Source organism: Leuciscus leuciscus, assembly GCF_965113295.1.
Source record: "Leuciscus leuciscus genome assembly, chromosome: 23".
NCBI lineage: Eukaryota > Metazoa > Chordata > Actinopteri > Cypriniformes > Leuciscidae > Leuciscus > Leuciscus leuciscus.
The window spans coordinates 12,193,302-12,220,624 of record NC_138747.1 but is presented as its reverse complement, the minus strand read 5'-3'; the positions used below and the strand labels follow the sequence as shown (position 1 = coordinate 12,220,624).

General features: G+C 38.7%; 2 protein-coding genes across 2 annotated transcripts; one reads left to right on the top strand and one right to left on the bottom strand.

Moving 5' to 3' along the window:
• Positions 1 to 196: 196 nt before the first annotated feature.
• On the top strand, positions 197 to 14,469 carry top1a (DNA topoisomerase Ia). Its single transcript, XM_082155517.1, has 21 exons — positions 197 to 350; positions 753 to 777; positions 3,893 to 3,989; positions 4,226 to 4,346; positions 4,499 to 4,545; positions 5,546 to 5,635; positions 5,802 to 5,883; positions 5,983 to 6,080; positions 6,273 to 6,388; positions 6,746 to 6,867; positions 6,952 to 7,074; positions 7,165 to 7,352; positions 7,434 to 7,578; positions 8,309 to 8,452; positions 8,696 to 8,881; positions 11,234 to 11,302; positions 12,122 to 12,236; positions 12,343 to 12,470; positions 12,604 to 12,698; positions 12,808 to 12,957; positions 13,053 to 14,469. Exons 1-21 carry the CDS (start codon positions 318 to 320, stop codon positions 13,153 to 13,155), a joined length of 2,277 nt encoding a protein of 758 aa, XP_082011643.1. The 5' UTR covers positions 197 to 317; the 3' UTR covers positions 13,156 to 14,469.
• Positions 13,211 to 25,974, bottom strand: zhx3a (zinc fingers and homeoboxes 3a). Its single transcript, XM_082155516.1, has 3 exons — positions 25,739 to 25,974; positions 16,779 to 19,894; positions 13,211 to 16,242 (listed from the first exon to the last, which is right to left on the bottom strand). Exons 2-3 carry the CDS (start codon positions 19,730 to 19,732, stop codon positions 16,209 to 16,211), a joined length of 2,988 nt encoding a protein of 995 aa, XP_082011642.1. The 5' UTR covers positions 19,733 to 19,894; positions 25,739 to 25,974; the 3' UTR covers positions 13,211 to 16,208.
• Positions 25,975 to 27,323: the final 1,349 nt, after the last annotated feature.

Below are 27,323 nucleotides of genomic sequence, written 5' to 3'. Positions count from 1 at the left end.
ACTATTATTACAATTATCATTATTATTATTGATAATAATAATTGTTTTAACAAGCCACTCTTTACTTGGTACCACGTGGCTCTTACCACCATAGTAAATGAGGGGTGACGACACAGAGCGGAGCTGTATGGGAGGAGTCAGGGGCAGGAATAACGCCTTTTTTATCCTTTTAAACGCGTCTGACATGCGCAGTGCTGTAAATTTCGGGCTTGGTCTGTTACACAACTGTGTCTTTCTTCATTCTGCCCACAGCTCCTCGCCGGCATTTTACTTTAACAGGCTTTTAACTGTGTTATTTTATAATAAGACACATAGAAATGAGTGGGGACCATTCCCACAACGATTCCCAGGTAAAGTCTTTGTGATTTAACGTTGTCAGTTATTTTTTTTCTTTCTTGATGGTTTGTAGTCACTAGCTCGGCTGTTTAAATTCCATCCGCAGCGGCAGTTTTCCCCAAGCATGCTAAGCTAACAGGCACCAGAAGTCGGCTTTGAATGTAATAATTTTGTATTTTCAGCCCTTGCTGTCCTTTGCCGCTTTTCTTACGTTAACGTCCACTAACAAATGCTTAATTTTGGGAATAAAAACTTTAAACAGTCCCCTGGCCTCCGCAGCGGTGGTGTTTAAACGCTGTTTTATGAACAGGCTTGTTAGCTTGTGCGCTAACTCCGACTAGCATCAAGTTGAAAGTTAGCAGCCTATTGACATGGCACGGTTTAACATTAACTTATACACCACTGTTTTTCCGCAGATCGAGTCGGGATCCAGATATAATGGTGAGTGGGCCTTGTCTAATCACCACATTATGATAAAACACATACGTTTATACATTTAACGTGATCGCTCAGCAGCTTGCCTGACGGCCAGTTAGTTTTAAGGACAGAAATGGCGTCCCAGAGACTAAGTCCCCTCTCGCTCTCTGACAAGCGCCTATTGTTCACATTGAGCCCTTCTAAATCGTATTTATACTGCTTTTAAATAAACGAAAAACGGCGATTTTGAAAGAGAAAGAGGTTTTTTGTCAGTTAATGTAGCTTGATCGTTTTTAGAGTTAGAAAAATGGTCAAACGGGGCTTGTGAAAGTGAGGGTTTGGGGGTTGAGGACTTAGTCTCTGCGCCATTTTCTTTTTCTCTGTCTAGCGGTCTGAATGTAGTGAACGTTAAGTGCACATCGACATGATTATGGAGGAGAAGGTTGGAGAAACGCGTGTGACCTGTTTCGAATCCTCGCACGAAAATAAGCACTCGACCTCAAATACACTTTAATTCGATGAGATCTCATGAAAAATGGACTTTACTATTTAAGCATTAACTGCAATTATGCAGGTATTTAGTATCTATAAAACTCATCTTTTGTTATGGTGTATTGTATACTGTAATCTAATCTGCGTCAAATGAACAGTCACAACCAGATTTAATGAACTTAAATGAGCCAGTAGTGTAGGATTTAGTTTGTTTGTACCTAAACCTGGTTTCACACAACTGTCATTGGTGATATTAGTTTGGTCTTGCAGGTTCAAAACATGGCCAGTCAGAGAGACTTTTTTTTTTTTTTACTGACCTCTTTTCTTTTTTCTTTTTTTACCTCCAAAAGATCAGTGACTAATGAGAGTATTTCCTATTTCTATGCAGTTCAAAACTTTTTAGCATGACATGACAGGAAATTCCACTTAGGCACCAGACACTTGTTTCTTTTTGTGTTACGCAATGCATTATAAGAGTGCCAAATTTAGTATAGTTCTTTAGTAAATAAGTGCTTATTTAATTGACAAAAATGAAAACTCATGATTTTTAATTATTTTCATATTTCTGACACAAACACGTAAATGATAATCAGGTTTGTTATGCACTTTATTTCACAGGGCATCAGTAACATTTCTTCCACTGTCTATTATAAGTGCAATGATGTTAGTAGTTTAATGGTATAATTTTTATTCAAATATATTTTTCAAATATAATTCAAGTTTCAATCTGGATTTCAAAACAAAACTGCTGAACTTAGTCATCATGCATTTTGATTGTAGTTTGATAATTAATTTTGTATTCCATTGGGGTATAATAAATACAACAATGAGGGTGGGTTAAGGATTTCTGCCACAGCGTTTTATCCATTTTGTTTTTTTCCTTTTTTCTGCAACTCACCTAATATAAATGCTTTTTGAATATATTTTTCTTGCTACACTTAAATCCACACAGTCCATTCTTTGTGCATGATGCTTCTGGTAATCAATTTTGCTCCCCACTATAAGAGCATTTAGGATGTTTAACTGATGCACGAGCTGCCTGTTTACACCATGCCATTCCATTGAGCGTCCACCAACTGCTTGTCAGGGTTTGGGGATATATTAAAAAGCCATGCACAGCCCTGGAAACAATAAAATGAGACCGTATATTCAATAAAACAGTGACACGATGTGTAGAAATTTCTTTTTTTCTTCAAATTTTGTGTGTCTGCCCATACTTTACTACATTTGCATGCATGAGATGTACCATAAACAATGTTATATATCTGGTATCATAGTGGCAACTTTTTGAAATCACACATGAGGAATGTGTGTTGACCCATCAATCTTAGAAAATATATGTATATGTATTTTGCATTGCCCTAGCATGCACTAAATCTAATTGTCCATTGGCCGGTCATTTTAGTATATGCAGCTTTTCTTTTGCGTTTCCTTTGTTTGGTTCGCTCAATGCATTCACTTTAGTCAAAAGGCTTATTTCAGACTTCATTACTGACTGTGGATTTGCTTTTTGTAATGAAGCTTCAGCATGTAACAATTCTGCTGACAGTGAACTTGTCCACTAGAGGGAACAGTTCACAAATAAGTTCTCCCACAGTCCCAGATGTGCATGTTTTGCTGAAGGGCAAAATGGACATGGTGAATGGTTGGCCCATAGTGAGTGTTTTTAAAACATGTAATTAGCACAAAGCTAACATGTAACCCCACACTTATAGATGAATAATATGCCTGAACAGAAGTTCTAGTAAGGATGCATATCTAGAGGTAGAGGAAGGTTTGTCGCATTTGGTAATGCGCTCATGCGTACTGTAGAAGATAAAGGATTTGATTTCACGTCCTAACTGAGCACTCCTGTCCCTCTTAATGCTTGAATGCACCCTACTGTAACATGAGGTTCATTTTTTCTCTGTGCTCTTAAAGGATGACATTTAAGTTTGTTTGGATTCTGAAGCCTCGTATAATTCCCGTTCTTTCCTTTGGTCCTCGCGATAGAAAGGGAGATCGTTTTGCTTTTGCCTTTTGGGAAGCCTGTTACAAAACACCTCCAGCTTTCTCACTGTCCGATACAGTGTCAGTAGGATAATGCCTGGCTCTCTTGTTGTTACCCAATCCAGCCTACCAACCTACACATTTCCTAAAGCAATAGTCCTCTCAAAGTAAACAGTCTTAGCTGAACCCTGCAAAGAATGGCGTGTCTATAAACACCATGCATAGCTGAGAGTGAAAACTGGACACTTCACCTCAAGAGGTAAAGTGCCAAAATCTACAAGGTGTGATTAATGTGTCTGCAGTAGGTCAGCAAGGACTACCCAAAATGTGTCATGCTGTACTTATTTCAAACCATTTGTCTGTAAATGGTCTTCAGCATTTGACCATTTTCAAATGGATTTCTCATTTAGGTGTGAGCAAAATTAACCGACATGGTGTTTGCAGGTTATTCTTTGCCTCGTTTTTGTTTGTGAACACCTAAAGCACCAGAACAATTTCAGTGTAGAGGACTGTTTGATTTAATTCTTTTGAACCCTTTCTAACCCCCAGTTTTGCTTTTGAATCTGTCTTTCCTGTTCCAGGGACATACTTTTGTTGCCAGGTGTTCGTGGCCTTTTGAATGTGCTACATAATTTCTTAACAATTTCTTTGTTGGCAGATTCTCACAAACACAAAGATAAATACAAGGACAAAGAACACAGACACAAGGACCACAAGAAAGACAAAGAACGTGAGAAATCAAAGTACAGCAACAGGTATGACATCACTTTTATTCTACAGTAGATATATAGGCGGTTTATAGCCCAGTTTGCTCTTTATGGAGTGTGTTTGATAAGCAGGGCGTGGCCTTTAGTGTTCAGACCACAGGAAGGAATGTTGGCTTTACTGCAACTTCCTTTGTAAACACTATCATCTATTTGGAGCTGATTTTGTTGATGGACCAGACCATTGTGGCAATTAGATCACGACATGTTTTATTGCATTTTGGCAGCGAACACAGGGACTCCTCGGATAAAAAGCACAGAGATAAAGATAAAGAGAGGCTGAAACTCAAAGATGGATCCTCAGACAAGCAGAAGGACAAACACAAAGAGAAGAAAAAGGAGGAACGGGTGGGCAGAATCTTCTAACTTTTACATCGCAGCATTTTTATCTGACCTGAATCCTCTGGCTATGGAGGAGTTGTAAATAGTCTTTTGTGATTCACACAATTTTGAATGCTTTTATTGACCGCTTTCTCTTTTTTTTTTTTTCTCTCCTCAAGTCTTTTGATGGCAAGCCCAAAAAAGAGAGGGAGAATGGATTTGCAAGGTGAGTGAGAATCCTAAATCTGACGTAAATGATGCAACTGTAGCCATAAGAGTAGATGGTCATTTTAAAGTGGTCATCATATCACAACTTTTTTCTTTCTCCACTATTTTGACGTGACTGGTTCAGAAAAGTTTGTACTAAAATAAGCCACACAAAACAACCCTCTACAATGCGAGTAAATTACTCGCATATGCGACTAAATCTTCACAATCTTCTAGTTGTAGTGGTGGTAGTGTTATCTTAATATTAATTTCTAATATCTATTTTTATTTTATTTTTATTTTTTACAGAAACAGTGAATGACCAGCAATAGCTTAACCACCACCAGTCCTAAGTTTAGTTAAAATGACAAATATGCATTCATACATGGTTACCACGTTTTAGTTCTAATTACTAAAGTTTTATCATTAAATAGAACTTGATTATCATATCATACTATAATGCTTGATTGACTGATGTTAAGTGTACGTTGATATAATTAAAAAGCCGTGCCTTTTTACAAAGATAAGCTGATTTGGTGGAATTGTATATATTACATTAGTGTGTTTATATATTAGTATATAGTGTGTATATATATTAGTTTACAATACCAGTCTGGCAAGTAAACTAAAACATTTTCCAGCCAAGGTGTGCGTAGAGGGTTGCAAAAGATCCTACTTAAATGATCAGCAATCTTGGTATACATAAACTTCATCTGCCAATATTGGGACTTATTCAGCTGCTACATACACCAGGGTTGGCAAACTTTTTAGACCGTATTATTACTCGTGAACTTCTGTTTTGTATAATAGTATCTATACTGCTTCCTCTGAACACTGAGTTTTGTTTATCTTAAAAGATTAAAGAAAATTGTTTCTTCATATGATCCCATTAAGACCAATGGCATGGTTGTAATCACATAAATCAAAACATGAATTTATCTTGAGACAATTTAAATGGGTTCTCAGTTTTGATCACATGAGCAAGAAAACAAATAATGAGCGTCTCATCTTTTATACAGCCCTTTAATTAAGTCTGAACCCGAGAATGATGACTTCTACCTCTCTCCTAAACACGAGAAGTCTCTGAAGAGAGAACGCGATGATGACGAGTAAGTGTTCGCAGGCCATTTTAAACTGTAATCACAAATGCATTGATTCTTTGTTTATAACGTTAAGCTTTTGTGCAAATAGGAAGTGATTACATGGTAACTGAAAGGTGTTGGGTGCCAGACCATTTAAACAAACATTTTTAAATTTTTTATATTATTCCTTCAGTGCTGAGTTCAAGCCCAAAAAGATTAAAACCGAGGATGACAGAAGTGAAAAGAAGGCAAAGAAACGGAAACAGGTAGAAGAGGTATGTTTAAGGAGTTGGCTTATTTCTCCAAGTTAGACTTTCCAAGAATGTTTTTTATTTTTTTAACATTGATAATTTGAATCTTCTGTTTTGCCATAGGACATAAAGCCCAAAAAGAAGACAAAAGACAAGAAAGGAGAAGTTGCCACAGATGGCAAGAAAAAAGCAAAAAAGGAGCCAGAAGATAAGTGGAAATGGTTAGTCTCACATCCTCTCATGGTCAAGTAATTGTAGTCTGACTCTCGTCTTGAGTCTGTTTTGATTTTATTCTGAGATATGGTGCAGATCACAAATGTCCTTGTTCCGGCACTTTGCAAGGCCATTGTGGTTGACTGTATTGGGATGTTGGTTTACTACCTTCCATTTATGTGCTTTTTCATACCATTTAGGTGGGAGGAAGAGAGGTACACAGATGGCGTGAAATGGAAATTTTTGGAACACAAAGGACCCGTCTTTGCACCTCCATATGACCCTATTCCCAGCAATGTCAAGTTCTATTATGACGGTATGTCTTTTAACGACTCAATGGCAGTGTGTGAGGTGGGTAGACCATCCTGTTCTGGAGTTATTCTAATTGGATGGCCATCAAAACTGGCGGAGAAGCAGATGTTGGATTGTGTAAACTTCAAATGTTTTAAACAACTCTGTTCCTTTGAGTTTGGGTGGAGTCTTTAGCAATATACTAATGGAACAAAATCACAGTGTGTTCAAAAGTTCTTTACAATGTATATCTTCAGTAATTGGCTTTGTATTAGAAAGGTTCAGACGCTGAGGCTTTAGTAACATTGAATGATCTTGATGAAAAGATGGATTTAGCTCTTTTTGCAGCTGTCCTGAACCTGCTTTTATGGTCTGTCACCAGGTAAACATATGAAACTCAGCCCTGAGGCAGAGGAGGTGGCCACCTTTTTTGCAAAAATGTTGGACCATGAGTACACCACCAAGGATATATTTCGGAAAAACTTCTTCAAAGATTGGAGGAAGGTAATGTTGCCATGGTGTCATCCTCCCTTCTTGCTTTTTAAAAGTTGTGACTTTTATTAATCTTGCATGATCTTGTCATTTTAGGAAATGACGTCTGAAGAGAAATCCAAAATCTCAGATCTGAATAAGTGTGACTTTTCTGAAATGAGCGAATATTTCAAAGCTCAATCCGAAGCCAGGAAGGCCATGACTAAAGAAGAGAAACTGGTAAAATTAAACATCAAAATACCAAAGTAATTGTTGGTAAAATATCGGGGTGTTTTGTCTTGATTCAAACGTTCTTTCTTCCACCTTAAGAAAATTAAAGCGGAGAATGAGCGCCTTCTGCAGGAGTATGGCTTCTGTGTTATGGACAATCACAAAGAGCGCATTGCCAACTTCCGTATTGAGCCTCCAGGCTTGTTCCGTGGCAGAGGTGACCATCCCAAAATGGGAATGCTGAAGCGTCGTATCCGACCTGAGGACATTATCGTTAACTGCAGCAAGTAAGGAGCATTCATCATAGCGCAACATCAGCCCATCTGCTAAGATTATTTTTTTTTGTAATCCTATGCTTCTCATTGTAGGGACTCAAAACATCCTAAACCACCTCCCGGGACGAAGTGGAAGGAGGTGCGTCATGACAACAAGGTGACGTGGCTGGTGTCCTGGACTGAGAATATTCAAGGCTCTATCAAATACATCATGCTGAACCCCAGTTCAAGGATTAAGGTAAATTATAACAGGCATCTCATATGAATAGAATTAGGATTGCAGTAGCACTGGCTTTGATTTGGTCTATACATTTCAAAATGTATATTATACATTCAGATGTACACTACCATTGAACATTTTGCTGTATGATTTTAATTGTTTACGTTTTGGATAATTTTCTTATGCTCACCAAGTCCGCATTTATTTGCTAAAAAAAAGATAATATTGTGAAAGTTTTTCTATTCGGCAGCCATTACTCCAGTAATCAGTGCCACATGATCCTACAAGTAACATTTCTTTCCAAAGTAGAAAACTGTTGTGCTGCATAGAAACTTTTTTTTGTTTCTGAATTTTTTAATTGAAAAGAATATTCAGAAAATGCAGAACAGTATGTCTTTATGGAGCTCTTTTGAAAAAAAATTACATCTTCACTACTTTTTATCAATTTAATGCATCCTTGCTGAAATTTAAGTAAGGTTTTCAGGATGAATTTCCTTTAAAAAACAAAACCTTAGTGATCCCAAACTTTTGTGTGGTAGTATATATTGGTATAATCAGCCTTTTTTTAATTTATTGTTTAGATTGAAATTTCAGAATCAAAGATTTTAGGTTGGTTTTATTTTTAAATAGACAAAATGGTGTAGACTTCAGCCATTTTAAATATCAGACATAATGTGAAGTATTTATTGACTTATATGAATTATCGGATTATAATATCAGTGCGTCCCTTGTGTTGTGTTTCTTGCAGGGAGAGAAGGATTGGCAGAAATATGAAACAGCCCGTCGGTTGAAAAAGTGTGTGGAGCGAATCCGTTCGCAATACCGCGAAGACTGGAAATCAAAAGAGATGAGGATCAGACAACGTGCTGTTGCTCTTTACTTCATTGACAAGGTTTGCATTGCTTAGATCAATGTAACATCCTTCACTTCAAGCTCATGACCCTGAAAGCATGTGATGAATGGGTTCATTCAGATGTACTCTATAAAAGCTCTTAAAGCATTTGGTACATTTAAAAAAAAAAAATTGTCCATGGTTGTACATTTTAATGCAAGGTTTGTAATATCTTTTTGAGCTAAAAGCAGAAGTTGAAAAGCAGAACTATGTTCTACCTTTCCTTTTTTCTATGCGCTGTAGCTGGCTCTGAGAGCAGGTAATGAAAAGGAGGAAGGAGAGACCGCTGACACAGTGGGCTGCTGCTCACTTAGAGTGGAACATCTATCTCTCCATCAAGAGATGGACGGCCAGGAGTTTGTCGTGGAGTTCGACTTCCTCGGTAAAGACTCCATTAGATACTACAACAAAGTCCCGGTTGAGAAGAGGGTAAGTGTTTTTTTTATATTTTTTATTTATTTATTTTCTCTCCCGTTCTTCTTTCTATTACATTTTCTACATTCCGAACAATGCTTTAAGGCATCATAGGTACACATCTGAAGGCAAATTTTTGGTGAACCATAAGGCAGCATCACATGTATCCTTCACATATAAAGTGAGCTTTTTGTACCCTATAAGAATCTATCTATCCTAAACGTTGATTTATAAGTTCTTGAAAAGATTATGCAGAGGGTCTTTTGTGGTGTGCAGTTTGCTGATGTAGGGCGTTCCAAATCAGTCACTTGTAAGGTTTTTTCAGTTAGGATGCTGCCTGAGGCATCTCATTAGGTTTTTGGTACTCAGCTAATATATCCAAAACTCTGCAGCCTGTACCCTTACACCAAAAAGTCCACTCGTATCATTCTTCAGCAACTTCACCGGTTACTAAACGCATGCAATAAAGTTCTAATTACAGTTTTTAATCAGGGTTTCCGCGGAGTCATAAAAAGTCATAAAACGTCTTAAATTTAATAATCAGAATTTTAGGCCATAAAAAGTCATAAAAACGTCCGGATTTTCCATACAAGGTCATAAATTTCATTTAGCCACGTCTTAAATTGATATGCTCGTTCATTCGTTGGTTCTACCATTGCTTTTTCCCCCTGAAAATGCGCTGGCGGCATAATGTTAAATGCACAGGTTAAATGCGCCAAAAGCGGAACGCTCATTTGAAACGCGCGCCACACGAACCATTTACCCGCTCGGCTCCAAGTCCAAACGGCAGCGCAGCGCGAGCTCAATAGAACTGATGCGTTTACTCTGATCGTCTCGGTCACAAGATCCAGTGAGAAGTGCTTGAATTCAGCGAAGAACACACTGTCTCAGTGATTTAAACCAGTTTAAAGGCAGATTGAACAGCGCTGACCAACAGGAGAAACTCTGCACAACGATACAGTCTGAAGGCTTTTCCGTCTACAATCTCCCATCATTTATCATGGATTTACTGTAACGTTAGCCTAGTAATATTAACTGCACCATGTGGGATATACATATTGAATTTTATTATATTATTAGTGCTGATAATGTATTAAAGGACTAATGGAATATTTACAGTATTTAATAATGTATTTAGGCTACTGTTTTTCATACATTTCCTGAAGATATGTGCCATCAAAGTTAGGCAACACAAACCTGTTTCAAGACTTGGCCCCTATTAGCACATGCAGAAACTAAGTAATTATTTTCCCAATAAAGATATTTATTTTGTTAAGGACAAATGACAAATGTTTGAATGTCCTACCTCAGATTTGTGAAATGTTCACCTGTTTTAGCAAGTGTTTGTCATTATATTTTCTGACAATAAAGAGTAAAGTTAGTTTAAAACCACAATTAAAGCTCTGGTTTCTACAACTTTCACTTAGAAGCAACAGTCTGCCTTTAAACTTGAAAGAAATAAAGATTTGACATTTATCGTGATAATTATCGATATTGACTAATATAAAACAATTATCGTGATAATTGTTTTTGGCCATATTGCCCAGCCCTAACTGAAATCTCCCGGTCTATCACAATGGGAAAGTGTACATTTAACGAGCCATGGCTCAAAGATGGTGTGTTTAGTAGTTGGCTCAAGCCTGTTGCAAATAATCAGTATCAAGCATATTGCACACTGGGTAAGAAGGCGTTGGAGCTGTCTTTAGGCATTTAAATAATACATCTTGTTACTTTCAATGAAAGTCAATTAAAAAAAAAACTTTTGAAAGGAATTTTAATGATTTTTCGTAATTCGTGTAGGTCATAAATTTCAATCATAATGGTCATAAAAAGGTCTTAAAAAGTCTTAAATTTGACTGACCAAACCCTGCAGAAACCCTGTTAATGCTCGTCATGGGATATTGAACTGAATTGATTCATTTTAATGCCGTTGTGCACACTTTGAACCTCCGTTGCCAAGATATTAACTAAGTTTTGATTGTCCTTCATGGGCATTAGATGCTTCTAGGTGCCTATAGACTTGGGAGTGCTTTCCTTCAGCATCTGTGAAGTTTTGTCCCCCCATATTTGAATTGTTAAACCAATGTTGATTGCTTCTCATACTGCAGTCATCAATTCATGCCAGTTACTCTTTCCAATCCACTTTTTTGTATTTTGTTGTCTAACAAAAAAAAAAAAAAAAACTTTTGACAGTCTTTTGTACATCGCAAGTGTCCTTGGGTTTGTGAAAGGCGCTTTATAAATCAAATGTGTGCTTCACCAATTTACTGTGCCATGTTCAAATGAAAACTCCTTATCTGAGTGCTATTGATTAGCAGTTGTGTGTTGGTTCTGCCTTTTGTGAAAATCTCATTTAAAATGTTACAGGTTTTCAAAAATCTCCAGCTGTTCATGGAGGACAAGGAGCCGGAGGATGATCTCTTCGATCGTCTCAATGTAAGCGGCCTTTTTCACCAGTCTGTTTATTGCTTAGAATACCAAGTGAAATGCTTATGCTAAATGCATCAAATGAAAGGTTTAGTTCACCCAAAAATGAAAATTCTGTTAATAATTACTCGCCCTCATGTTGTTCCAACCCCGTAAGACTTTCATTCATCTTCGGAACACAAATTAGGATATTTCTGATGAAATCTGAGAGCTGTCTCACTCCTTCATAGGCTGCTAGGTAATCTAGGTAATCGATATCCAGAAAAGTTAGTAAAGACATCGTTAAAATAGTCCAAGTGACTACAGTGGCTCAACCTTAAATTTATCAAGCGACGAGAATACTTTTTGTGCGCAAAAATAATGACTTTATTCAACTATTCATTTTCTTCTGTGTGGGCCTCTGAGTGAGTTCATGTAGTGTAACAGCGCAGCGCTTCTGGGTTGTACATCAGAACGTAGGCTCACACAGAAAAAATAGTTAGTCATTATTTTTGTTTGTTTTTTTGCGCACAAAAAGTATTCTCGTCACTTGATAAACTTAAGATTGAGCCACTGTAGTCACTTGGACTATTTTAACTGTTTTTACTAACTTTTCTGGGATGGCAGATATAGATTACCTTGCAGCCTATGAAGGAGTGAGCCAGCTCTCAGATTTCATCAAAAATATCTTAATTTGTGTTCCGAAGATGAACGAAAGTCTTACGGGGTTGGAACAACATGAGGGTGAGTAATTACTGACAGAATTTTCATTTTTGCGTGAACCCTTCTTAAACCCTAACCCTTTAAGACCAACATCCTTAATTGTAAAATGACTTTCCTCTATTGCAGACATCGATTTTGAACAAGCATCTTCAGGAGTTGATGGATGGCCTTACGGCTAAAGTGTTCCGTACTTACAACGCCTCCATCACACTGCAGCAGCAGCTGAGCGAACTCACAAACTGTAAGTTCCATTCACTGTAGATAAAGAATTAGATTAGGGTGAGTTACCAGAAATGGAGTCCGTTATGTACAAGATGTGACTTAAGTTTATTATTAATTGTTTTTAGCGGAAGAAAATGTTCCTGCGAAAATCCTCTCCTACAATCGGGCCAACCGAGCAGTAGCCATCCTGTGTAACCACCAGAGGGCACCACCCAAGACGTTTGAGAAGTCCATGCAAAATCTTCAGACAAAGGTATGAGACGTTTGTGACCTTGTCCTCGTTGTCTTTAGGCTGGTATTTTTCTGGTATTTTTTTTGTTAGTGCAGGGTCTGTTGGACCATCTAAATGTTTGCCTTTCCTGCATTCACTTGTTCATTAAAACCAGATTGACGCAAAGAAGGAACAGCTTGCTGATGCTAAAAGAGAACTGAAAAGTGCCAAGGCTGACGCCAAAGTACGCAGAGATGAGAAATCCAAGAAGTGAGTGTCAAAATATTTGCTTGAAGGGCGCCCAACTGAATTTGGCCCCTCTTTGTGCGTTTGTATGTGATTGTATGCTGCTTTAATGTTGATGGTTTTGGCAACCCAGGGCCGTGGAGACCAAGAAGAAAGCTGTGCAGAGGGTCGAGGAGCAGCTGATGAAGCTGGAGGTACAAGCCACTGACCGGGAGGAAAACAAGCAGATTGCCCTGGGTACCTCCAAGCTCAACTACCTGGACCCACGCATCTCAGTAGCTTGGTGAGATGACGTTTTCGTAGGTTGTGCAGTAAAAGTCTTGAGGATTTATGCCCCTTTTTAATTTTGACGTCTTGTTTCTTTTTATTTCCTTCCAGGTGCAAGAAGTTTGATATCCCCATAGAAAAGATCTACAACAAAACTCAGCGTGAGAAATTTGCCTGGGCTATTGACATGGCTGAAAAAGACTTTGAATTTTAAATCCTCTTTGCGATTTTACTTTTCCCTCCACCCCATTCTTTTTTTTTTTTTAATAATTCTTTTAGTCTAAGTGATTTCCGGCAGGATGTGAAACGAGCATAGTGTCGAGAGGAGGCCTAAATGCCATGGGTAACTGATTTTGATTTTTATTTTTTTAGGCTGTGACCTGTAATCTTGTAGGTTTTATTGGGTCGTTCTTTTAAGAATGAAGTATGGAGAGTCTGTACACAAGGTTGTATGGTCTTTAAGCCATGAACTGGAAAATCAGCGGCTGACCTATTGAACACTTTTACTGTCTCACTCCCCTTCCATCTCTGGACAAAGGGGCCCAAGGATGTCTGAACTATGAACTTGCGTGGTCCGATAGCTACTGTATTCAACTACAAATTGCTTTGTGGATCATTTCATTTTTAGTTTTGCTGTATTTTTAGCCCTCCTGTATTAATAATGAATTCTATATTTTAATAGAAGATAAAAAAAAAAAAATCAAAGAATTGCTTAAGTACACCCACACGCCTTTTTAGGAGAAGAAATGTGTACACCAGGTGTGATATTTTATGGGAAATATGACCATGTAAAGCTGTGTGTTTGAGTGAGTGTTACATGAACTGTTCACTTTTAAACTGGAGTTGGAACTCTTGTGTAAACTATATCCAGACCACAAAGTAGGATGCTTGGATGAGCTACAGGGGATTACAGCTTCAACTATTATTTCCTTAAACATGCAGAATGTGAATTGCTCTTTTTTTTGTTTTTTAACAGCGTATATATCAGGGTCTTGTTTCCGGTGTAAATGTGAACCAATTTCCCCCACCCAACACACACACACACACACTTTTTTGTCTCCAGTATCCTACAGATTGTCTTCATGGCTTTGAGTCTCCATCTGGTTTTAACTTAATGTGTAATGACTGTTTCCATAAGATAAAAAAAGATAAAAAACCTGTATCTGTTACTTGAAGATATCACTATTAGGATGTATTATTTCAGGGTATGGCAAAAGGGTTTTTTTTTTTTTTGCTGAAGGGTATGTGAGGGAAATCAACTTTGCCAAAAACAAAAGTCTGTGTTCTGATTTTAAGCTGTTTTATTTTGTAATTGTTTTAAGATTTAAGGATAGACTTATTTTAACATTAACTTGAACAGAATCATTATTTTGTTTTCCACTCCAGTCTGGAAAGAAATGTTAGTGACAGCCATGTAACTTTTTCCAACTTATCAAGCTCATGCCATAACCTCTGATCATGTTTTTTTGTTTTGTTTTTTGTTTTGCTCATTTGTAGGTTATTTAAAAAATAAAACCCTACAACATGATTTATACGTTGTTTTCAAAGAAACTCGCTTGGTTTTAGCTTTTTTAAATCTCTTCTAAAATCTGAACATCGTTTCATCGACGGGTAAGATCTTGCGAGAACTCAATGCTTTAAGATGTTTTCTGCTTCGAATAATGGGTTGAAGAACTTCCTGTGTTCCCAGAACCGCGTGAAACGAGCACCAAGTCTTGCTTTGAGAACAGGCCTCAGGAAGAACTCGGAGGGGGAGCGTAAAAAGACCCAGCCTGTTTGTCTTGGAAGAACGGCCTGTATGATGTATTAGCCAAGCTGTAGTCTTAGGCAAGGTTTCATTCCTTTTGAAAAGTGCACCGGGGACCTCTCTGTGACTCTTGTGCTCCGCAAAGTATTCTAATCATTTGTTCCCTCGGTTTCTTCTCAGATGGCTTCATCTCCCGCTTCAACGTTAATGAAACCGATTGAAGCGACAGCTGTGTTGGTCATTTTCATGTGCTTCATTTTAGCCCAAGAAAGCGGCAATTAACGTAAATCCTACCAATTGTGCATTTGCATTACTACATTGGAACTTTTGTTGGAATAGACCTTTGCCAAGTCATTGTGTATAACTTTCAATGGCATGAAATGCATTCAAGACGCCAGTTCTTAAATTTGACATTCTCCATTTATTACCAAAAGATTTGTAATGTGTAGAAAGGATAACACTCCAGTGCACTGTGTTCTTTTAGACAGACCTGCACAATGGGAACGGACGGGAAGGTAATACTGTTAAGTCCAGATATTATCTTTACGCGTTAACTTTTAAAAGAGAAACCACGTTTGATACAAATGCAAATAATAAGGGATGAAAAGCACCTGTTATTCATTTTGGATGGTCTGAACTTAGCAGCATATAAATGATGCATAATGTGTGTGAATATATACTATATATATTTATATTTATATCGTAGCCCAACTCAAAACACAGGGAATATCCAGTTAGCAGAGCACTTGATTTGACTGTCTGTGAGAACTGTAATACCCCTCAGATTCTAAGCACAACATTTTAAACTTTCTCCACCATAAATTAACATTTCTTCTTTTTCTTTTTTTTTAAGCTTTTCACATATATAATAGTCTTGCTAATGCTTATTAAAAAAAAAAACACCTCCGAAGATATAGCAGCAGTTCTGTTGGGATTTCAAACCCCCAATTTATACACACATCAACACAGTTGCTGAAAAGCTTGTTTGTGCAGCCAGTCATAGAAATAGAAAGGTGACGTTTAAGGCAATGTCTGGCCAATTCGTTGTGTGTGCAGACAGACACCACTAAAGCGAGTTATAGTGCATGATTTGTCACTAACTGCTCGATGTTGTGTGGAAAAATAAGCCATGGAGAACTTATTTGATCTGGACATGAAGGAAAACTGGTTGGAATATCCCAACAAATATCATAAAACCCAAGGCATTGCAGAAGTGCTGATCATCTGACATATTACAAAGTATCACAATATCTAACTGACATTCCTAACGTCCAGTACACCCTCGATAGTGCAGTTTCAAGCATATACATCATAGTTTCCTACACAGAATTTACCTAAATCAAATCAGACCTACATTTGGAGCGGCTACTCTCTGGATTGGCCGTCTTCCAAAAACTCAAGTCCATTGACCATCACAAATTGTACAATCTCATCTGCTGTCATATTTAAAGAAAACAAGAAATGTAATGTCCAGGATGAATATGGGATCCTCTGCCTTTTCATCTTGCGGAGTGAAGTCCTTAAACTTTCAGAAGCTCGCCTCTCAGACAGTCCCTGTAGAAAAAAAAAAAAAAAGTGTTAAGACCAGCCCAAACACAACGAACAGTATCACACCATGAACTCCACAAGAGAGCCGAGATTCCAGCACTTTGCTACACACAATTTTCATTATTTATTCACGTTAAGACACACTTTGAGTAACTCTATAATTCATAAGCTCTGCCTTCACTAACACCAAAAATAGCTTTTTAAATAAAGCACATAAACGTTCGTGCCAGTGACTAATTCAAAATACTGTATCAAAAATCAGTTGATCAAAAAGCCAAATGCTGTTAATATGCACATAATTTAATTCACATTTCCCAATTAAACTAATTTTAAAATTTGTGTTACTTTGATTACCTTAAACAAAGTAATGTGATGTGACAATCCAAGAGTAGTAGACAGCAGTTGAAGACTCAGTCAGTCTCAACAAGTCAGTTGCTAGAAAAACTACAATGGGTCTCTTGGGAAAATGCTCCAAATTAGCTTTTTTTATTTTTCTTAAAAATAAACTGATTAATGGTCCATCAATAGTCTGCAGCTATTACCTTGATTGACTGTCTTGCGCTTGATGCCCCCTCAAACTCTGGTTGCCCATTGGTTGCTGATGCTCCTCATCCTTTATCTCCCAGTAATCTTGTTCTCCCGCTGTTGATTTGTCTAATTCCGCCATAGCCTCTTTTGATTTTTTCTTTATCGGCAGCATTGGAGTTTCAGAATCTAGACTCTGAAAAATACTTTTCTGCTCCGGGCGCAGATCAAGTTTAACTTGCTCTGTTTCAAGCCCCACAAGGATATCTGATTGATGTGGTTCGGTGTTACCTATATCAGATATACGCTCTTCAGCCTCCACCGGTATGTGCTGATAGCTTTCGTGCCATTCTGAAGAGTCGTTTTTATGGCTGGGACCACTGTCATTGATCAAGTTTTCCAACGGCTTGCTGATTAGCTGCTTGCTGTTGGTCTTGTACAAACTATCTTCATTGTTCAACGCTATTACGTTTATCTTCATTGGGCTCACGCTTGACTCTTCAGGATAGTCGCTGTTTCTTTCCCATTGGTCCACTTCTTGTATGTATTGACGTAAAAGCGGCATGCCTTGTTTAGCCTTGTTAGTGTTATCATTTGTGAAGCTATGTAGTGTGTTAACAAGGTTGTTATGCTCGTTCTTGTCAGACTTGTAAAATGTATTTGTAATTCCGCTGTGCTGTTCAGAAACCCTTCCTTCGTTTTCTTTTTGTGTTATGTTTCTGTGCAACCTTTCTTTATCAAAATTTGATTGCTTGGAGTCTTTGTCTAAGGCAGGTAAGTGCTTGGGGTCATGTTCCTTGTAGTGAATGGCAGTAAAGTCTGTGGACTGGACCTGAGGTGCTCCCAGCAGGATTTCTGGAGGATGTTGCTCCTGAGGAGCAGAAAGGGATGGAGAGGAGTGCTGATTCTGTTCTTCCAGAAGATGCGAACTTGCTGCAGGGTTAATTTGGAGGGAGCTCTGGGACATGTTACTAAACGGTCCCCCCAAAGCAGACTGGGAGTCTGTAAAAGCACGTACATGGTATAGTTGACCTTGGGGAGCAAGAAACTGCTTTTGTTCTGGGAATGAGTTTTGGATAAAGCTTTTTCTCAGAGTGCCTGGTTGCTCAGGTAATACCTTGCCCTTTCCAAGGGATGGGTCTATGAGACTTCCAGGCTTTGGGACCAGGCTATGGGTAAGGGGTGGTATGAACTCTTTAGTTCGTATGTTGCTGCTGCTGCTACAAATGGCACTAGTGTCAGAGTTGCTTTTGCTGGTGTGATCTAAGATATTTCCCTCCTTTTTAGTGCAAATAGTACTGTGGCTGGTGCTTTTATAAGTGCTTCCATTGTTATATTTGCTGGTGGTGGCGAAGCTGCTGTTACTGCTTTCTTTTGCATTACTGGATACTTTCTGTTGGCCATAAATGGAAGTTGGACTGAAGTGAGATTTGCTGGTGCAATTTGTGTTCCTGTCATTGACTTGACAATCAATTTTCCTGACTATGTTCGTCAGATTCATAATGCTGCCCTCACTGTAACTGCTGTTTTGACTCTTGGGAGTGCCAGGCAAGCAGCTAATGTTAGTCTTGATGGACGAGCTGAAGCCAGTCTCACCTTTTCCAGTGTGTCCATGATTGCTCACGCTACCTCCTCGGCTTGCAATGTTGCAGTTCTCAGCTGTCCGACAAGATAATTCATTTCCAGTTTCCTTAGTGATGACAGCATGATGGATATTTACCTGTGGCGCCTGGACCACTGAATGCTGCTGCTGCTTAAGGGATGTGGCATGGGTCACACTAGGCTGGCTGACTATGACCCCTCCTTTCCAACCCATTATACTTCCCTTTGGTATCTGTTGTATATAGTTAGAACTCAAAGAAGCGGACTGGACAGAAACACAGTGTTGAGAAATGTGGTGAGGCGACTGATTCTGTGACGTTTTCGGTGTGGCTTGGAATACAGTGTTGAACATTTTTCTACGTGTGTCCTCGATTTCCTCAGGAGACCAACTGATACCTTGCTTTAGCCTTTGGGCCGTGAACCAGAGCTTGATCTGCTCCTCCGGGAAGCCAGAGACCACTGTCAAGTAACAGAGCTCTGCTTTGGTAGGGTAAGGAAACTTACCAAATGACGTCTTAAGAAAACTGCTTAAATCCATGGCTGGATCATAGGTGGGGATGCTACTTAGAGGGATCATGACCTTTGGGAGATCAATGTTTGAATCAGGTGACAACGGATTAGAGTTCCACAGAGGACCACGGTTACGCATTCCTGGTATTCCATGTGTGTTTGGGATTTTATGGACCGGAGGGGCAATAGTGCCACAGATGATATCTGATGTTGTTAGGGGTAAGGTCCTTACTGAAGTGCCATTGGTTACAGTTGCAGGCTTTTCGCTGCTAGGGACGGCCCGATGTACCTCAACAGTATGGGAGACGACAATTTTTTTGTGCCCCCCTTTGGTCATTTTCATTATGGGTGTCTTGGTAATGGATATTCCAGATTCACTGAAATCCTCTTCTGTAAACAGGGTTTGCTCCACTGTGATAGCCCCATCTCTTTTGGTAACCTGCAAGGATACTCTCTTGTGCGTGGTATGGAGTTCTGGATGTGATTTTGCATTATGTAAAGCAAGACCTTCAAACTTCACTGCTGAAACCTTGCAAGACAGGCAGTAAAAGTTTGGTTGAGCATGAAAGTCCATGTGACAGTTGTCCATATGGTGTAGAAACAGGTTCAAGTCTCCGGACTCAAAGCAGCACAAAGGGCAGCTATATGTTCCCCTTTCCCAGCATGAAGTCTTCGGTTCAGCTTTCAAGAGATCATGGAATCGTTGTGTATCCTCATCTTTTGAAGAGATACTGAGAATGCTGTCTTCGGGTATTGTGGGTAAGAGCTCAGGTAAGCATCCTAGTATGATGTCCTCCCGCAAGTGCTTGTTTTTTGATGGAATCATACAGGGAACGGTGGATTTCCTCTTGCTGGCCATAGTGTAGGATTGTGCAGATGAGTAAAGAGTCAGAAACAAATACTGGAATTGTATGAAGTTGAGGTGTCATCAGCCAGCCGTGATGAACCAGCAATTGGTAAAATCTTCAGCTATCAGGACTTCCCATTGTAAAAGGGAGCAAAGTAACAACTCCCTGTGAACCTAAGGAGACAAAACATGACGTTTTTATATAAAACACTAATACAAAATAGAAATTAATGTCAGCATGGAATATGCATCACAATATTTGTCCTAAATGAGAGACAGTTTATTAAAATGATCTCACCAACCACTGTTAAATGTTGATTATAATAAAATCACTAATATGAAGTAAAAACTATTTTTCTCTTTGCCTAGTAGAGGTAAATACAGTTCCTTATTAAGAGCAGAAACATTTTACTGATGCGCTGAAATAAAATCAGTTTTTTTAATGCGCAAAGAAAATGAACAAAATGTACTTTTAAGAAGTTTTTCATTATAAGGGATCTAAAATAAACAGATAGCAAGCAAGATACCGTTTCTTGTTATAAATAAACTCCAAAAATGTTTGTTTCCAAAAATGTGAGTTTATATTCCTGCATAGCGAATCAAACCCAGTTCTACATATGTTCTCACACACACACACACACACACACACACACACACACACACACACACACACACACACACACACACACACACACACACACACACACACTTAAAATCTTTTTGCTGCACTTTTCCACACACAACACACTTTGGGCAGTGTGGGAGCATTTCAGGATAAAGTTCATATGTGATTCAAATTTTTCTGCCAATTGTTTTAAAAAATAAATAAATATCTTGTAAAGATTCTTACATCTACAATACTGTATGTAGTCAACTTTGAAACTTAAAATATAGAAAATTTGAAACATCAATATAAATTAATGTGCATTACTGTAAACCTATAAAAAAATTATAATGGCGCTATAGATTGATGAGAGTATGTGTTGTCTCCATCTTGGAAGCTGATAGCAGAGCACATAAATTAGTTTATCTTGTTTGAGCAGTTCCAATACTTCAGCTAAAAACTAGCTGGTGAATAAATCTAGAAGGCTAATATAATACTTGATTTTCCGTGCGTTATGCATCTGCAAAAGATTCTAATTAAGCCACCCAAAACTTCTGTTTGGGGTTTAGCTCTAAATTTCCTTGACCTTCTCTTTCATCAGACTACAAATACATTTTGGATGAAAACAATGTGGTGTCCATGTGTATATATATTTTTTTCAATATGGCCAGCTGTTTAAAAAAAAGAAGAAGGGTAAAACCATTCAGAAGTAAAAACATTGCCCAAAATACACAGTGCTCCCAGACATGGCACTGGCAGTGACGTACTCTTTTGCAACTGACTCTTTTATTTCTCATGACGGCTGCCTTCCTGCCAGAAAAATAAATAAATAAATACAAATAAAACTAGGTCACCAGCAACTTATGCTGTAATCCTGGTTCCTGCATCCAGACGTGGGCATTTACTGTATGTTCAGCCTGCTTATGAGTGCATGATACTCAGATTTCATCAATGGATGTTAACCCCTGACATGAATCAGGGTTACTGAAATTGCACCAGACGGCTCTGAATGGAAACTTTACAAGAAGTTGCGTAATAATATTAACAATGTTCATAAGTGTGTGTGTAATTTTATTTTGAAAAAACTTGATTTGTTAATAAAATATTGTGCAACATAACTTACACACAAGATTTATATTTGTAATAAAGTTATAGAGGTCTAGCTGAGTTAAAATCATGTGGAGTTTGTCTGAACGAATGAGGGCACCTACAATTCTTTCAGATGGTAACAAAAATCTGCTCTCCAGATTCATCTATTATAAACCATAAAAGCTAGTTAACTACCACAGACATATTAATATCTAGATGAAGCTTTGAACGACTAGCCTGATTAGCACCGGACAAGTAGGAGATGGTTCAAAAATGTTATATAAAAAACAGGTCACCCTTCAAAGAATGGGATGCTTTATCTGGCAACCGAGACGTGCGATTAGACACAGGACAAGAGGTTTCCAGACAGTGAGCTATTGAAAAGAGAACTCAGAAAGAGAGGCCTCGTGTTTCAGCACCGGGGTGAACCAGTCTCACACAAAACAGTCTATCCTGCTACTGTGTGTCTCAGTACTTTCGTAGCTTTAGCGGCGAAACCGGAGGCCTTTTTATCCCGGCAACCTGTGGAGTCAAGGCATGCAGTAGATTTGGTTGAAAATTAGCACAACAACACTGACCTACATTTACGTCTTTGAACCGTTTGAAACTAAAATATTACATCATGTTATATGTTTCACATTTAATAAGTCTGGCTCTGCTTAAACATTTTAGATAGTGATGCACAGTATTAAATGCAGTGTGAGGGCAAAGGCCTGGCAATACGGGCCTTACATAATAAAGATCCTCTCTCTCATTATTGATTAAAGGCCGAAGCATCCCAGACTGGACGTCCTTTATTACGTAGGACTACGCTGAATAAGCCTGCGAAGATATCAATAGATTCTCAGCATGAACATCTTTATAAGGCAGCTGTAATAAAATCGAAATTTTTCTATGCAGCAACAAAAATTATTTTCTCATGATAAGGGGTTTAAAATAAACAGTCACATTATTTAAAGCTGCGAGTATGTTTGTATTCTTACATTCAATATTGCACCTAGTTCTCTTTTATTTGATAATTTGCTCACACACACCCACACCCCCCTAAATCCTCTTCTTTTTGGTGTACTCCTCCACACACACTTCAGGCAGTAAGGGAGCATTTTAGGATAAAGTTCATCTGCGGTTCACATTTTTCCTCCTGTTCTGCTTTAACAATTCTGTAAATATCTTGCATTGACTGTTAATCTGAGTGTCGACCATATGTAGTAAAGTCATTGCTGTGTATATATATCCTAATATCCCTCTTCAAATTCAATGAAAATATTGGCTGAAGATTTGTGCGAGTAACGTGCACTGATTAAACCTTTGCTTTTAGCTCTGAATTTTCGTGAGCTTCTCTTTCATCAGACTATAAATACATTTTGGGTAAAAACAATGTGGTGTCCATGTGTATATATTTTTTTTCCAATGGTTCCAGCTGTCTTTTAAATAAAGGAGGAAACCATTCAGGAATTAAAAAAAAAAAAAAAAACTGAAATGACGGCCCAAAATACACAGTGCACCCAGACACGACCATGACGTCCTCTTTTATTTCTTAGACTGGATCTGCTTTATTACACGAGGCTGATCTGAATAAGCCCATAAAGATTTCAGTCAATTTTAGCATGAACATCTTTCATAAGTGCTGCATGAATGTGACTTTTGTTTAACGCCAAGAAGCCATAACAAAGGTCAGTGAGCACATGCTGTAATAATTATATTTCTATAAGTACAAGAAAAAAAAACGGGTCATCATAAGAGTCTGTCGTGACCATTTTTCTTCATTCTACACAATGGTGCTCCCATTTACGAGGGAAACATGACACTGAGCCGGAAGCCATATGCAGTGCCCTCAATGCTTGCATGCCATTGAAAAATTTCCTGAATGTGTGTGCCAGTACTTAAGATGGGCATGTGACTACATGCCATCATTGTCCGATGCTGTTTGCGAGATATACCAGTGATGGCGTCAAACACGTCCATATTAATTATGTAGAGACTGAAGCACCGCTGAGGCATCCTACAGTTCACCTTCATTATAGGATGCGACTCATTAGCAAAATGCCACCAACACAGGCGTTTTTACCATCAGCTATTTCTGGGATGCCTGTGTTTATGTTTAAATCCAGTCAATGAACCTTATGCGAGTAGTACTACAGAAAGCTGGGTGCCATCAGAAGTGCCCGCTTTGCCCCCCTTACCTCGGTGACTGCTGCACGGACTCTTGGGAGGCCAGTCTGCGCTGCCACTCATGTGTTAACATTGCCATAGCAACCCCTCTCCTTTCACTTTCCTTGCCCACAACACACAGAGGGGACTAAATCCTCTATTCTTCACCAAAAAAACACACACACTTGGGGGACATTTTTTGTAGCCCTCCAACCCAAGAGAAACAAAACTCCAAATATTTTATTTGACTGTGCTATTTGTTTATGCCAATATACAAATTGGAAACAAATGAGGATCCATCCCTTTTTCCGCTCTGTAATCATGGCAGTTTTTTTCCCCCCACTAACAGAGCACCCCGGAATTTTACAAAAGGCGGTATTTGCGTTTTCAGAATTACTTTGCCAGTCTTGTGACACAAAAATCTGTCATTAAAGGCACGGAAAAGATTCAGAAATCGTAAGCCTTCAAATAGGAGAGAAATAATCATTGACGTGATGTGCCGAGTTTGATCACCGGTGCAACGCACTCATTAGTTACAAAAAAGAAAGATGGCGGAGCACCATGAATTGTACTGAGTCAAGTGCCAGGTCTCGGCAAATGCCAGACTCCTCCATACAAAACCGCGCTGGAACAGCTGAAATACTTGTATGGCCGACACTCCGCCGTTAAGCCAAAAGTTTGTCTCAAAAAGTACTGAGGTTAATACAGGCTTTACGGGGAGGTTTTGGGGATATACTCCTATTGTGGAGCTCATTTCTGTCTGTTACTCCACGACATTCATCCACTCTTTAGATTTACAAATTTAATAAGGTAATGTGAGATATCACAGAAGGACATTTTTGTTATTACATGCACAGTGAGCTTTTCATTATAAATAATTTAATCATTTTGACTGCTTTTCTAGCACGGATAGAGGACATAGAGCCTCCATAATTATAATTCTGCTTAGAAAAATCCAGTTGGCATTAGACAGACAATTCTCTTCTCTTAATTCAAAGAATATTACATAAACCGGCAGCTTTTACTGGAAATCAACATACAATAAAGTGCACACACAAGCGACTTAACATTTAGTCCTTCATTTTGTGCCGTCATGCTGTTCTAACTGGACACAATAAGAACAGAGCAAAGTGTGCATGTATGTACAAATCACATTTTTCTTTGAGTATTTTTTTTTTTTTTGTTACAAATACTTTGGGAAGGTCACGTTCTAAATGGTTTACTGTTCTAATTGCTCAAAATCAGGATGAAAGGCAATATTGCTCTGCCTGATTACAACACTGCAGACCAGAACACTATTCCCACAAGGGAACAGACGTTCACCCAAAAACACAAGGACCTATAGATAGCATGCATACTATAGCCTACTTATAATCCATTTTACAATGTTATTCTGCATGCTAACTTTAAAAAGTAGTGTACTTCAGCAGAAAGTGATGTGTATTGAACAGATGCTTGCGGAAGAGAGTTGAGATGAAATGCCATGAGAGCATATCATTCTAAATAATGATTTATTATGTGTGGTATCGGAGCCAGGGTTATGATCTGGAGTTAAATCTGAGTTTGAGTACATTCTGTACCCATTAACAGTTGATAGCGCGTGCTTATCCAGATCTGCGCCAGCTTTAAACTACAGGAACCCCCCGAAGCGTTCGTCATAGTAAAGATCACTTTTGGAAATCGATTATGCGCCAATATTTCCGTGCTCCTCGCCGGTGATCAATCCGAGTCACGGGTCCCATTTTGACCCCCGTTTGAAGTAGGAATCTGACGCGTGACGCTCCGAAATGAACAGACTATAGTAACATCACACAGGCACGTTGTAGCGTGCGAATAATTAAATTGAAAGCAGACGAGAACACTGAGTAACAAACTGTAACAAACTGGTAAGTTAACCCTTTCGCTTCATATTGAGGCAGTAGTAACCTCCATCCGGCTAGACGTTTTTATCGGGAGTTTGAGTGTATAGCGCGGCGCAATATTTTGGCTATTACCAAAATTTTTAACTAAGCACTCCCATCTACTGTCGCCATTTTATACATAGAGGCGACTTCACGCGCCGCATATGAGTAGAATAACAAGGCACGCTTATCTATACTAGAACTACTTTTGACGACTGTTCGCGTCACCTAAATAAATCGCTTTCACTTCTTTGAAAAGTCAAAGTTCCCTACCTTTTCGTCGGCTCTGGTGACTGCGAATGGAAATCCGTTATTGATAAAGAAATGAATAACATTTAGGTTTCGCTCCGCTCCGGGTCTCGGGGGAACAGGAGGGGCCGAGACCTCTCCTCAGATGAACCCTGTGAACTAACGTGAACCCGTCGGGTCACCGCGATAAGGAGCATCTACTGCTTTATGGCACACTGATTATGTGCCCGGCTGACATGGGCGCTGCTGGAGTGGCGAGAAGGGAAAGAAATGCACGCCAGGCGCTCTCAAATAAGGGCACGTGATTAAAGCGCGTCACCCAAACCCAAAATCCTGATCCTACCCCTCTCTGTTCTAGGACGGGCTGAGCAGACACACTGAAGGGAGTGACTCATGCGCAAATGTCTAATATAGCCAGAAATATGGAGCAGCGCTTTCGGTCAGTAGGTCGTATAAGGACGAGGGGGGAAACCAACCTACTATACCGATCATGAGCATGTGCCTACTACATAAAGGCTACTACAAACGCATGTTTGGAACAACCGTATGAAGAGAAAATACGAAATGTTGCGCGCAGTATTACAATAGAAGAAAAAACCCCAGAATAGATTAGAATCTCTATAGCCACATGACCAAACTAGAAATTATTGCGCTACATGCAATGTATATTAAATGTATTAGGATAGCCTACATATTATTAGAATAGAATAGAATCTCTATAGCCACAAAACCAAACTGGAAATTGTTGTGCAACATGCAATACATATTATAGTTGGAATAGAATAGAATAGAATAGAATAGAATAGAATAGAATAGAATAGAATAGAATAGAATAGAATATGATATCCATTGCCACACAACCTCGGAGAAATGAATGTGCGACATGTAACAGAATACATATTATTATTGGTATTATCAATAAAATAGAATGGGAAAGTCTCTATTTCCACACAACCATGATTTTGTGCAACATACAATTAAATACATATTATAAATAGGCCTATATCAATATTAACCTATTATTATTATTAGAACGGAATAAGAGACTCTGTTGCCACAATAACCAATTATTATTTATGTTGCTATCTTGGAGTAATAATCACCAGAAATATTTATACACACTTTTTATTACCAGTGATAATAAATATGCACAGCTGCATGCAAATGCATGCATTGGTTCTGCCATATTTACCACTGAGACAGTTTCAGAAACACTGATTACAATGTAGCCTATTTTGGGAGGGTCATATAAGGTGAAAGTAAATCTGAGAGTTCCCATACTGTTGTGCTCTCTGAACTGATAACAACTAGTCAACCATGAGTGCAACAAACACCAGCCTGTCTATTATCAACAGGTTGTGTGATACTCAGTCCTTGTATGTGGGCACATAAAATACGTAACGTTTCAAAGTCTTTACTTTTCTTTTCTTAGGACGCGGTGGTAGACCTGCTATCCAGGGGCTCCCCCTCACGCCACACTGGCAATTACACCTTTAGACGTGCAGCTTTTTTGACAGTACAGGCAGAGATGAATCTGATTGGATAAAGCACGAAAACACCTACTGTCCATTACGAGACGGTTGCCATGCGGTTTGGGCTTTTCCTTCAT

Coding starts and splice junctions, on each gene's coding strand:
- zhx3a (XM_082155516.1), bottom strand. CDS start 19,732: ATGGCCAGCAAGAGGAAATCCACCGTTCCCTGTATGATTCCATCAAAA. Junction 16,243..16,778: donor GCGCAAGACAGTCAATCAAG/GTAATAGCTGCA, acceptor TTTTTTCTACAG/GGACTGTCTGAGAGGCGAGC.
- top1a (XM_082155517.1), top strand. CDS start 318: ATGAGTGGGGACCATTCCCACAACGATTCCCAG. Junction 8,453..8,695: donor CTCTTTACTTCATTGACAAG/GTTTGCATTGCT, acceptor TATGCGCTGTAG/CTGGCTCTGAGAGCAGGTAA. Junction 11,303..12,121: donor ATCTCTTCGATCGTCTCAAT/GTAAGCGGCCTT, acceptor CCTCTATTGCAG/ACATCGATTTTGAACAAGCA.